The sequence below is a fragment of the Oreochromis niloticus genome, linkage group LG15, assembly GCF_001858045.2.
Source record: "Oreochromis niloticus isolate F11D_XX linkage group LG15, O_niloticus_UMD_NMBU, whole genome shotgun sequence".
In the NCBI taxonomy this organism is placed as follows: Eukaryota; Metazoa; Chordata; class Actinopteri; order Cichliformes; family Cichlidae; genus Oreochromis; species Oreochromis niloticus.
In genome coordinates, this window is record NC_031980.2 from 27003853 (window position 1) to 27017188 (window position 13336).

At 47.7% G+C, this 13336-nt stretch overlaps 2 protein-coding genes across 8 annotated transcripts; one reads left to right on the top strand and one right to left on the bottom strand.

Moving 5' to 3' along the window:
• The first annotated feature begins 121 nt into the window (after window positions 1–121).
• On the top strand, window positions 122–13219 carry brf1b (BRF1 general transcription factor IIIB subunit b). 4 transcript variants are annotated; one of them, XM_005460236.4, is made up of 19 exons: window positions 122–260; window positions 1900–2108; window positions 3739–3819; window positions 3892–4065; window positions 4602–4633; window positions 4711–4783; window positions 10249–10398; window positions 10483–10576; window positions 10656–10782; window positions 10862–10901; window positions 10997–11092; window positions 11174–11482; window positions 11567–11628; window positions 11734–11815; window positions 11886–11938; window positions 12025–12293; window positions 12396–12447; window positions 12545–12731; window positions 12810–13219. In XM_005460236.4, the coding sequence occupies exons 2-19, from the start codon at window positions 1925–1927 to the stop codon at window positions 12845–12847; spliced, it is 2103 nt and encodes a 700-aa protein (XP_005460293.1). In that variant the 5' UTR covers window positions 122–260; window positions 1900–1924; the 3' UTR covers window positions 12848–13219. The 4 variants fall into 4 exon arrangements, with proteins under 4 accessions (XP_005460293.1, XP_003455637.1, XP_019201186.1 ...); XM_003455589.5 differs by having other exon boundaries at window positions 177–312; XM_019345641.2 differs by having other exon boundaries at window positions 177–312; window positions 12028–12293.
• Window positions 4781–9876, bottom strand: LOC102078383 (BTB/POZ domain-containing protein 6-B). 4 transcript variants are annotated; one of them, XM_019345644.2, is made up of 5 exons: window positions 9176–9876; window positions 8710–8973; window positions 7449–7539; window positions 7243–7361; window positions 4781–6396 (listed from the first exon to the last, which is right to left on the bottom strand). In XM_019345644.2, the coding sequence occupies exons 2-5, from the start codon at window positions 8922–8924 to the stop codon at window positions 5364–5366; spliced, it is 1458 nt and encodes a 485-aa protein (XP_019201189.1). In that variant the 5' UTR covers window positions 8925–8973; window positions 9176–9876; the 3' UTR covers window positions 4781–5363. The 4 variants fall into 4 exon arrangements, with proteins under 4 accessions (XP_019201189.1, XP_019201188.1, XP_019201187.1 ...); XM_019345643.2 differs by having other exon boundaries at window positions 9071–9876; XM_019345642.2 differs by having other exon boundaries at window positions 9474–9874.
• Window positions 13220–13336: the final 117 nt, after the last annotated feature.

Genomic DNA, 13336 nt, shown 5'->3' on the forward strand with positions numbered 1-13336 from the left:
CGTGATAACAGTTACATTCGTTCAGGGTTTAATTATTAGGATTCAAATGCTTTCCTTTCCAAACCCACGTCACCAACTTATGTCCCGTGCCTAGTGAGCAACGTCACTCCAGCGCGCCACAGGAAGAAAAGAAACTGCGATCTGGAAGCTGTCAGTGATCAATAACTGATCAATAACCGTTATTAGCAGCCAATAAGGTGACCGGATGTGTTCTGGGACGGAACACAGTTTCTAACGGACCAGACTCTGAAGTTCTCCCGGTGAGTGGATCCGGATCTCTGGGAGAGGAGCTCCCCGGTCCCGGTGTTTCAGGTTAGCCAGTTAGATTTGTTTACATGTTCCAGATGCAGCATCCGATGCAGATTAAAAATATTTAAATAAAGTTAAAGAAAAAAAAAAAAACCTCTGACTGGACTCGAACCTTTGTTTTTATGACATAAATCACAAACCGACATTTTCCTGCTAACACCATTGAGCAGCTCAGCGGGAGTCTGAGTTCAACTCCAAACACCTGCTGCTGATATGGTGACAGGCCGGTGGTGGTCTGGGCATCAGGAAGCTGGTGATTCACTGGCAGGTGGAGGTGGGTGAGCTTCTGGTGGAGCATGACTGGGATGTTGGTGTTGAACGCCAAACTGAAGCCCATGAACAGTATCTGGCATGTGTCTCAGGTTGGTCGAGGTGATGCAGTATGTAGTGCAGACCCATAGTGATTGCATCGGCTCGGCTGACCCGTTTGCCCAGTAGGCAACTTAGAGAGAAAAGCCATCTTGATTTTAACATCAACTTACCATCTTAGTGTTTCGATTTCTTCAAAATTAACAATAAAGGGCTCTGGTGTAACACAACCATGCATTCAAGTGAGGAAATATCCCTTTACATTTATGGGAATCTATCAAAAGTTAAGCAGAGTCTTTTTAACTCACAGCTTCCATGTTCTCTTCCATGTGTGGCATAAGGAGGCAAGCCAAAGGGGTGGAGTTAAATAGACACCTGGGTGTGTCCAACAGATTCACAGAGAACAGGATATGTGTGGTGGTGTAGGAAAATAGGAAAAGGTTTCAAACTTGTCATTTTAACTAAAAGTGATCTGCTGATCAGATTTGTTCTGAGCTGAGGCAATCAGACTGTTTCATACATGTAAACAGGTAACAGTTGCAACCAATCAGAGTCACCCAAGTTTGAATCACAGAGTTTTGAATCCTCTTCATGACACACACACACTGTCTGCTGTCTGTAATCATGAATGTCTGCAGTCACAGGTGGATCAAGGTGGGGGTGAGAGTGAATCAGGGATCTGCTCTGAGCTCTTTCTTGTTTGCAGTAGTAATGGACAGACTGAGAGATGAGGTCAGGCTGGGGTCTCTGTGGATGATAATGTCTGCAGATGACACTGTGACCTAAGGTGAGAGTAGGGAGCAGGTGGAGGAGAGCCTGGAGAGGTGGAGGTATGAAAGAGTAGAAGCAAGACAGAATACATGAGTGTGAATGAGAGGGAGACAAGTAGGAAGGTGAACATGTAGGAGCAGAGGTCGTGAAGGTGCATGAGTTTAAATACCTAGGGTCAACAATCCACAGAGAGGTAAAGAAGACAGTATAAGCAAAACTGAAAGGGAAGGTGAGACCTGTTGTGATGGAGACAGTGGAGCTGGAGCTATTAATTGAGCAGGATGGAAATGAGTCCATAAAAGACACAACTCAGAGTCAGAGAGGCTGAGGTGGTTTGAGCATGTGCAGAGGATGGAGGGTGGAGGATGAAGATGGAGCTGCATGTATGAGTCATCATCAGTGAGTGTACAGTGGAGCTATCCTACACATGACAGAGACTTGTTTCCTGTGCTGACCTTCATACTCATCGTCATGTGAAAGCTTGATATCTAACCGGTCTCTCCACCTCAGGGACTGCTGACCTCTGACCTCCACCATGAGCTCTCGGGTGTGCAGGACCTGCGGGGGGTCTGACATTGACGTGGACCAGGCTCGTGGCAGCGCCGTGTGCACCAGCTGCGGTTCAGTTCTGGAGGACAACATCATCGTGTCCGAGGTCCAGTTTGTGGAGGGAAGCGGAGGCGTGTCGTCCGCCGTGGGACAGTTTGTGTCTGCTGATGGTGAGACGCCAACAGAGGCAGGTTAGGGTGGTTTAGGGTGAAACAGGAAGGGCTGGTTATCAATCCGCAGCATCAGCAAGTTTCAGAGACCATGTGAGTTTGCTGAAATCCATCCAGATTTCACAGATACACCTCAAGCAGGCTTTGGACGTCTCTTTGACCAGTTCGGGTTATTTAATTAGTGCTACGTTTTAGAAGAAAACCTCATGAGAAACAAGCCGCCGTGTCTCAAAGCTTCTCATCCAGAATCAGAAACATGTCCACCTCACATTCCCCTCGTGGTCCTTAATTGATGTCCATCATACAAGAGTGGAAGTTTGCTCGTTCTTCCTCTTAAAATGTTTCACTGGAACAAATAGAAACAAAGAGAAATTCACAATGTAACGCCAACTGCTGCACCTGTGAGAGACAAAAATACTAAACAAAAAAACATACAGCATGTGGAACAGAAATATTAGAAAATACACAGATACATACATCAACAATTTTTCTATAGTGTGTGTGTGTGTGTGTGTGTGTGTGTGTGTGTGTGTGGGTGTGTGAGAGAGAGAGAGAGGGAGAGTGTGAGAGAGAGAGAGAATGCTTGTGTCTTTGTCACAAATGTACTTGAAAATGAGGGTGGGAAGCTGCAGCGACACCCCCCCCCCAGACAGAGACAGAACCAGGACAACCGTGCAATTCGTGGAGTACCAAAGACCTGAGGCAACACAACTTGGTGACATCCACGTCCCTATCCTGGCAGGAGAAGGACGGAGGCCCCAGTTGGGGTGCCCACTGCCAATGTGTAAGACTCCCAGAGGACCACAGGCAGTCGACCCTCCCCATACACCCAGGACCACCTGGCACTAAACACCCTCTTCCCCAACAAGGGGGAGGCCCAGGCCACTCTGAGCCACCAAGGGAGTGGGCCAACGACACACTAGAACATCAAGCACTCGCAATCCAGGGAGGGCACGAAGCATACAGCGGGGAGCGGGGCCATGTACCAGCCATGCACGCACACACACTATTAGTTGACTCGCAGAAAGATATAATGATACAAAACCAAAATACACTGAAACTTGTTTTATGCTGCAATAGGTGTAGACTGCTGGGGGATTCCCATGATGCACTGAGTATTCTTCAGTCACTATGTGTTAATAGACCTCTCTGCACCGAAGGATACTTGTTATTAATCTCTGTCTCTCTTCCACAGTATGTCTTTTATCCTGTCTTCCTTCTCTCACCCCAAGTGGTCGCGGCAGATGGCCGCCCCTCCCTGAGCCTGCTTCTGCCGGAGGTTTCTCCCTGTTAAAAGGGAGTTTTTCATTCCCACTGTCGCCAAAATGCTCACTCATAGGGGGTCATTTGATTGTTGGGTTTTTCTCTGTATGTATTATTGCCTTACAAAGTGCCGTGGGGCGACTGTTGTTGTGATTTGGCATTGTATAAATAAAATTGAATTGAATTTTTAAAGTCAGTAAACACGTTTGCTATACAATCATTCCACCCTAGAACGAAAACACGACTCTGACTTCATGCCTGTGATGAGTGTCTAACACTAACCTGTCTTTACCCAAAATGCTCTGCAGCAACTACAGTGTCAAAGGTCAAAGTCCTCTGAACAGCTGTCTTTCTGTCTGCCCATCAGGTCCCATTAAAGCACCACTCCTTGGTTCTGGTTTCCACACCAGCGTCGGCAAAGAGTCGCGAGCCCAGACACTTCAGAACGGTGAGTCCTTTGGCTGTTTGGGGGCGGGGTGTCCAGGTGAGCCACAGGTGTAACGAGCCTGTGTGTGTGCAGGTAAGCGTCAGATCCAGCAGCTGGGCAGTCAGCTGCAGCTCAACCAACACTGCCTCGACACCGCCTTCAACTTCTTCAAGCTGGTCGTCAGCAAACACCTGACCCGGGGCCGCAAGACAGAGCACGTCATCGCTGCCTGCCTCTACCTTGTGTGCCGCACTGAGGGCACGCCACGTATCCTTGCAACCTCTCTGACCCACTGAGCATGTGCAAATTGCAGAGACAAACCAGAACTTTGAAACCACGATGGCCTGCAGTCCACTTACATGCAGCCAGGTGAACCACTGAACTGGTTTCCTCACCTGTAACTCAGATGTGCAGCTCATCTCCTTTTTTAAAACTATGAGAGGAGAAAGACGTCAGACTTTCATTAGCTGCAGGTGGATGCACGTTTGTCACAGGAACTGATCCATCAGCGGTACATTCAGGTGTCCATCACCTTAATGTGCTGCAGATGTTCTGCTGTTTAAGATAATCAGAAACATCTAACCGGTGGAGCGTTACATCCGACACTGATGTGTTTTCATTCATGCTTGATAAGTTTTTGTTCTGAAGTATGAAGTCATTAAAAACTCCACCAATGATGAAATATTTAGGAATGATTACAATTTTAAATCAAACACAAACTCGATAAAAACACAGAGTTTAGAGGCTTCATTCTGACCTTTCATCTCCATACCTTCAGCTGGTTTTCCTTAGACAAGCCTCAGACATGCTGCTGGACCTCAGCGATCTGCTGCAGGTAAGACCGAGCCTCAGCTACTCTCAGTGGACTCTCAGTGGTGTCATTCAGGTGTGAGCTCTATGCTGTGTGTCCAGGTGAATGTCTACATCTTAGGAAAGACCTTCCTGCTGCTGGCTCGTGAGCTCTGCATCAATGCTCCCGCCATTGGTGAGCTATTTACTCATTTTATTTATTTAAAGCACACAACACTGGAAAAACTGAGAATGCAGACTTACAGATCATTTAAAGTGTGATAAACAGCAACATGTGCTGACATCCAGAAAAAAAACTGGAACTAAAACAAACAAAAAAATCACATTTATCAGTTTCAACTTTATACTTTATGTCTGCAATGCTTTTCTACTGAATACAGGCTTGAAATAATTTGTTGTTGCATTCAGATTTTTTTTTTTTCCATTTTACACATGTGACCTTGAACACAAGTAAAATTCATTGTCCACAGCACAAAAAAAAAAAAAGCTGAAAATCTCCCTCGGTGTGAGACCACATAGCCACATCTAGTGGCAGCAGCAGAAAACTACAACTTCCTTTATTCATTTTCTCAAAGAATCAGGAGACTTTAATATTCACCAAACACTGATAAAAACCTGACAGCCAATCAGCTCTCAGGTCCACGGCATTGTTCAATCAGCTGCCAATTTCCAATTGCCAGGTCTGTTGATTGAATCTGAGCTCCAGGCTCCAACTTCCTGCCTGTTGGCTTGAGTCCTTGGGTCCAGGTTCCAGTTCAACAGTAGAAGATGAGCTCTGGGATCTGCCCCCCCTGCACGCCGGTGCCATTGGTACTGTCTGATGAGCACTGAAACTGGAAGGTCACTTTCCCACACTGCACTTCAGTCATCCCCTCCTGGCCAAAGTAACTCAGCTCGTTTCCGTCCAGGACGGCACTGACCGTGTAGAAGGTGTCCTGCTCTACCTGCACCGGATGCTCGAACCACACCGGGAAGGTGTTGCTTGACCCATCTGACAGAAACTTGGTGAGATTCTGGGCTAGAACGGTTCCCTGCCTCTTCAATTCAATCCTCACAACGTACTCGGCCTTCCCACCACTGGACCCATACAGACCAAGTCCAGCTACAAAAATCCTGCGATCCACAGCAAACTGGATGCTGTCACAGCGCCCCCTGTAGCGCCACTGGTTGCTGCGGTAGGCCGAGGACTGGAAGCGGTGGCACCTCTGTGGCAGTAGCCCCGCCCGCTTCACAGTGGGGAATTCCAGCCTGGGTTTGTTGGTAGCAGTGAACCACAGAAAGACGTCGTGGGCCTCTTTGAGTGTCAGCACATCCGATTGCGCTGCCCCATCTGCAAACTCCTGCAGTGTCATGGAAGGGAATCGGACCAGGTACAGGGCCTTACCAAGCACCGTGCGTTGATTCCTTGGGTTCACCGTCAAGCCCTGCCGCCGACACTCTGCCGCCGCCCAGCACAGCAGTGCTTGAAACACCACGATCTCGCGGGTGTTGAGCGTTTCTCTCTGCAGGATTATCTCCAGCGTGAGCAAGTCGATCTCACAGAAACCTTCAGAGCGCAGAGCGAGTTCGGCCTGAGCGTCGATCACCTCCCAGCAGTGCTGCGTCAGCTCCGGCTCCTCAAACAGCCGGCTCTGAGACAGCAGCACGCAGGCATTCTTTGCCTCAAGGCTCGTCTCCAAGAAGGCTACACAGGCCCGAGCCAGAGCAGGGACAATATACTTCTTAGCAGCATATAGCGTGGCGAGCACGGTATCAGCCTCCAACTCAATCTCATCACTGTACATGTACCTGAGATAGAGAAAATGGTAGGATGAAGTCATGTTTCGACAAAAATTGTACAACACGCGGCATCCATAGCTGACTGTAGCGGGTCTGTGTACCACCAGCGTGGAGCAGAAACAGAAGTTACCTCAATGTTATCAACATGATGGATCGTGAAATCTGGTCTGTGGTCTCTTTTCTCGAGCTACACCATAAACTACAACACCTGCCTTACTCTCCTGTCCCTTCAACCAAAATCCTACTTGAAGAAACAAAATCACTGGAGCTGAACTCCTGCCCAGCCCACGGGGTCTACAGTCTTCAAGCGCCTCCCACCACAAATCTCCACCCTACCTCAGATCCTGCCTCAGAACACTTTTCAATTTGGTCGAGACGCTAATGGCGGTACTCAGATCTGCACTGAAAAAGATTTCATGGTCACCATATTAACTCTGGTTTACTGATGTTCTGTTACATTATTTCATGTTTTTATTATAAGTGTTCAGGATACTAACAAATAAAACCTTTTTGTTTTGTAATCATTTGTTTTCTGTTAGACAACTTTTTCTCAGATCAAGGAGGTTCCGTTTATTTTTGACCAAACATGGCTACCAGCTCTGCTCCACGATGACCCCTGAAACACTACACAACCTGAATCCTTGTAGTTCTGTGAAGCCTGTGCCTCTCTGATTCTATTGCTATCCTAGCCTTTATCCTTCTATCTTAGCCCAATGAGGCACACTAGAAAGGCAGCTGTAGCTCCACATGAGGCAGAATGCAAAGCTGGGGGTCATCCAAGTGAAGGAGGCTACTTTCAGGACTCTGCTTGCTGCTAATTCACTAACAGTGGGCCTGTCTTGACTTCTGACTTACTTTAAGAGGATGAGGAAAGCAGCCGGCTCAACATCAGGGATGTCGATCACAGACTGTCCCTCTGCCAGATCTCCATAAAACATGGCTCCAAACACCGAGCTGCCCACCGCCAGGACATACTGCAACAGAGGAATCCATCAGCATCTGGACCACAGCATCAGGCAGTATGCTCTGGATCAAAGTGTCAGTGGGAACAGGTCCTGTACCTTATGAGCAGGCACTGTCTGAGTCTCTCCTGGAGAACCGACAATGAAGTGGACATCAGCCATCTGCTCATTGTTGAACATCAGAGCGTTCCTGCAGGCACACAACATTATCAACAGACAACAGCAAAGAACAATGACAGCAACAGACTCGGGTCAGCACATCACATTTCATAGTAGCACAGTAATTATGTTGCTAGCGCTAACTTAGCCAAAAACGCAGAATGATGATAAAGCTGAATGTATGCAGACCCCAGCCCAGCAGCCGGAGCCTGAACTTCAACACATGAGGACATGCTGGAATGGCAGGACTGCTCAGAAGTCCTGCCTGTCTCCATTAATCGGCTATGTACCACAGGCCTTCAAGCTGGTAGTAGTTAAACCATTACCTAAAAAGCCATCTCTAGACCCAGCGGTGTTAGCTAATTATAGGCCCCAACCTTCCTTTCATATTAAAAATTCTTGAAAGAGTAGTTGTCAAACAACTAACAGATCAACTGCAGATGAATGGCTTATTTGAAGAGTTTCAGTCAGGTTTCAGAGCTCATTGTAGCACAGAAACAGCTTTAGTGAAGGTTACAAATGATGAGGGTTCTGTTTACATCATACATGCTCCCCTTAGGCAGTATCATCAAGAGACATAGCATACATTTTCACTGCTATGCAGATGACACAGCTTTATCTATCCATGAAACTGGATAACAGACACTCATTAGTTAAACTGAAGGAATGTCTTAAAGACAAAGACCTGGATGGCCTCTACTTTTCTGCTTTTAAATTCAGATAAAACTGAGGTTATTGTATATTGGTCCCAGCCGTTCACAGCAGATGGTCACCCCTCCTTGAGCCTGGTTCTGCTAGAGGTTTGTTCCTGTTAAAAGGGAATTTTTTCTTCCCACTATCACCAATGCACTTACTCATAGGGGGTCATATGATTAATGGGATTTTCTCCTTTTTTTTTTTTGTGCGACTAGATGTTGTAATCCCATATCAGGGATTGTAAGATCTAGTCACATTACTGAAACAGTATAAGCACCTTAAGGCAACAGTTGTTGTAATTTAGGGCTGTAAAATTAACATTGAATTGAATTGGATAGGGCTTTGTGTTGGGGCTGTGTTAGCAACAAACATTTTAATGTCCTTTAGATGAAAAAGAAGCAATGTCTGCATAGTCAATTTGTTGTCCTCTTATTGTTGCTGTTCATCTCTCTGACTGCTTGTTGTTGTTGGTGGTGAGTTTTTTTTTTTTTGTTTGTTTTTTTACCTTTCTCTGAGGGTGGGGTGGGAAGCTTGCCAGCTTTCTGTTTCCTCTGGGTTCCTGTCATGGTTATTTGGCTGTGACGCGGCAATGCCGCCGTCTCCACAGATGTCTTCGGCAGTCAGCTGCAGGTCGCTCACCTGAATGAAGCTCTTCTTCACCTCCAGAACCTCCACCTCCTCGCCTTGAGGGAGACTGGTGGAAAACAGCTCGGCTGCCATGTCCTCCTCAGAAAGCAGACAGAGTCAGCAGTCACAGCATCGCAGCCTGCTGTGGGTCAGAGAGAGCAGGATGTTATGATCCACAGAGATTATAATCCAGATTATCTTGACAGCAGAGCGTCTCCTTTGTCTTAAAGCACAGACACCTGACAGCAGCTGTGGGCTCATCATAATCTGGATTATCTGATCGCTGACATCATTTATCTGAGGGTGTCCAGGTGTGTTTACTTGGGCGGTCTGTAATGCTTCACCTGTCTGCGCTGCGGTCATTGTTCTCTGATTACTAACATGGATCCAGCCAATGAACAGTATCTAACCCGCAGAGGTCTGGAGACAGCAGACCGCTGTTATTATTAACATCGTCAGTGTGGCCGAGAAGGCCACGCCCACCACATCTGTTTATCTTCAGTATAGCGAGCGAACAGGAGATCGGGTCACTGTCCGGTAACAATCGATCATCAATAATCACAGCTCTGACTCCCGATCACGTCCCAGATTCTCAGCGTTGGACCTGTGGCTCGTGTCACGGAGCTTTGGTATGCGGGTTACCTGTGTGACGTCCGCCGTCCCCGCGTCCTTCCGCCGTAAACGTTAAAAACGAGCAGACCGCTGCAGCCTGCCTCCGGCCGCCATCTTAGGTTATAGTGCCGCCTTCACCACCGCTCCGCACTGCAAGAGGGCAGCAGAGCGCGGGAAAAGAACATAGCAAGCGAGCAAACGTTTCCATGGACACCACACACGGGAGTGTGTCCGTATGTTTATGTTTGCTACGTACAGTGTGTTTGTTTCCATGATGTGTTTCCATGTGTCCAAGCCACTGTTATAAAGAAAAAAAAAATACTATGCGTGTTAACAAGCAGTCTCTCTCTCTCACACACACACGGAAATGCAGCTTCTGAGTGCAGAAGCGGCTCAGTGGACGCTGAACACTGGGATAGTGTGAACACACCTCGCGTGCGGTGCAGTTTCAGTAACCTTGGTGATTAGTGAGGGTTTGCAGTCATGAGGGGAATCTCCCACATAGTGTCTGTGTGATCAGTGTAACTCGCAGCTAACTTACAGAGCCCTGATGCGGATTCAATCATCCAGGTAAAGAAATCCCAGAAAGCTGATTCAGTTCTTCTGGACTTAACAGTCCACAGTAAATGTAGTGGGCGGAGCTGGACTCAGGGCCTTTAACTTAAGTTGAAGAGGTGTTTGAATTACTGATTGATTACTGTTTATAGATCTCTGCTGATGTCACAAGGGATCTTTTGCCTGCTGATGAACTTTGACCCTGTGTGGACACTTTTTTTAACAGTGAAGCACTCCTTCTCCTCCTCAGACCCCTGCCTGTACATTCCTCGCTTTGCGCACATGTTGGAGTTCGGGGCGAAGACTCATGAGGTTTCCATGACGGCTCTTCGTCTTGTACAGAGGATGAAGAGGGACTGGATGCACACAGGACGCCGACCCTCTGGACTCTGTGGAGCAGGTGCAACCTGGAATTTGTCACTATAGCAACAGCGGCAATGTGCATGAAGTAGACATTAACACTCCTTCTCTTCCTCCTCCTCAGCACTCCTGGTAGCAGCTCGGATGCATAAGTTTCGGCGTTCAGTGAAGGACGTGATTGGCGTGGTGAAGGTCTGCCAGACCACGCTGAGGAAGAGGTGAGCCCCAGAAACACCTGAGTACACCTGACCCCCACCAAAACAGGAAGTAGATCTCAGCGCCTTTCCCTCCCTGCAGGTTAACTGAGTTTGAGGACACGCCCACCAGCCAGCTGACCATCGATGAGTTCATGAGAGTAGATCTGGAGCAAGAGTGCGACCCCCCCTCCTTCACTGCTGCACAGCACAAAGCCAAAATGCAGCAGGTACATCTTTGTCTCTGATTGGCTGCAGCAGCTAGGTGTCCAATTAGCTAACCAGTCTGTGCTTCCTGGTTTCTTGCAGTTAGAGCAGGAGCTGGCTAAGAAACTGGATGAGGTCGAAGGTCAGTTTGTCCCTTTTACCTGGATGGGCTGCCTTAGGTGAGAGGGGGTGACGTTTCGAATCTTTGAATCACAGTGCGTTTCCTGTCATCATCAGGAGAGATCAGCTGCTACAAAGACGAGATCGAAACCGAGCTGGAGAAGAGTCGCCCCAAACTCAGAGGAATCTACGCCGCTTACACCAAAGAAGTTGGTCAGTTCTGATGCTGGGTTACCTGACCGTCTCACCACGCCCACACAGTCACTCAGCTGCTCCCACCTTTTCTGTTTTCAGACCCCGAGGACAACGGCGAGGTTTTGTCAATGCCATCCGAGCCTGAGGAGGTCGAAAGTGAAGACGTGGAATTACAAGCGGCCACCCATCACCTGACCGAGGACTTCCTGTGTCAGGTGATCCAGGAGGAAGAGGGACGTGGCATGAAGGGAGATCGGAAGGCAGAGCCAGAGAAGGAGTCGATGGGACCACACCGTCAGGCTGCCTCTCTGAGCTCCATTCTGGGAAAACTGCCGAGCGCTGCCAGCCTGAGCCTCCAGCAGACTTTCCAGACCTCGGACACATCAGAGAGTGGCGAGAAAGATCTCGGTGAGGATAACGACTGTAACAGAATGGTGACATCACCATTAGATCATAGGGCAGTTAGAAATCAAGCTCTGCATTTACTTTCAGGTGACCACCCGCAGAGCGAGGAGCTGGACCTGGAAGGTATTGATGATCAAGAGATCGATAAGGTCAGTTCACAGTTCTACAGGTACAAAGACACCTGACGAACTTTTACTGTGAAAGGACCCAACTGCATGTGCTCTTTTCTGATTGGCCCGTTCTATGTGATACAGTACATCCTAAATGAGAAAGAGGTTCAGGTGAAGACGGAGCTGTGGATGAAGCAGAACGCCGAATACCTGAAGGAGCAAAAAGGTGCTCATCAGCAATCATTGATGGCTGTTATTGATTACTGATTCTGATTGATTTGTGTTTGTGTTTCCAGAGAAACAGGAGCGGATAAACAAAGAGAAGGAGGAGGGCACCTACAAGGAGAAGGTGAGTGAAACCAGCATCCACTCTAGAGCCTCACCTGAAGCTCCACCCACCTAATCTGTGACCCCATGTGGTGCATGTTTTGTCAGAAGAAGAAGAAGTCTAAGAAGCGGGACCAGATCGAGGCATTGACAGCGGGCGAGGCGATTGAGAGAATGTTAGAGAAGAAGAAGATCTCCAGTAAGATCAATTACGATGTCCTTAGAGACCTTAACCGAGGAACAGGAAGTCCGACCAGGTCCCCTGACCACACCCCCGATACCACCGCAGCACGAAAACGACTCAACCGCCGCCGGCGCAGGAAGACCAGTGACAGTAACCAAGACCTTGCAGCCAACACCAGCATCATGGGCAAGAGGTATCTCAACTGATGTGATCTCTCAATAACCTGTCATCAGTAATGAATATTCTTTAACCTGTCCTCCACGTTATCCTGATGTTCTCTCTTCTGCTCTTTCAGGTTCCGCCACCTCATTTCCTCCACACCAAAGAAGAAGAAAACAGCTCATCAGGTGCGCATCCTCCTTGCGTGTCTCACCTGTGTGTCCTTCCTCACCTCTCGCAGCTGTTACTCCCTCTTACCTGGTTTACCTGATGTTAAACTTTCAGGTAGAGAGTACAGTCTCAGTGGTTACAGAAACAGAAACACCAGCAGAGACTGAGTCCAACCCACCCCCTGACTCCACAGCAGAAACAAGCCCCACCCTCCTAACTGCTCCATCCCCCGTGGAGGAAGAAGAGGAAGAGGAGGAGGAGGCAGAGGAGGAGTGTGTTAGCGCTCTGCAGCTGGTGGGAGGTTAGTCCAGACTTTTATTCTCAAAATCATTACAGTAACATTGATTGATTCATTGATTTATTGATTTGTGTCATCCAGATTACGGTTGTGATGCAGATGAGGAGGAGATCTTTTAACTCCTCCTGCTGACCTTTGACCCCACTGAAGAAACTCCATCCAGGCTCCAGAGCCAAGGCAGCTGATCCATATCTCACAGATCAATAACCAGTATCAAGGGAATGAGTTACTGATCTGTTTTTATTTGTGCTTTGAGTGATCCGTGATCATTTTTATTGATCCTCCTAATGAGGTTTTTTGAGATGCTTTTGTATTGATGTTAAAACCAGCTGCGTGTGTATGTAATTGTGTGTTTGTTGATCCTGTATTTCAATACAAACAAACAATAAGACAAACATTCCTTCACAATAAAGAAACTGACAGTGGAGACGAGTTTTTCTGGTCTCAGAACCAGACGATCTTGGTTCTGACTGTCCAGTTTTGATCATCCACTTCTAATTGTCTGGTTATGCTATTCCAGTTACAGGATTGTGTGGTTCATACACCCTCATCTGAGTGTCCAATTTTGACATCCAGTTTCTGAACTCCTCACTGATCTTTCACACAAA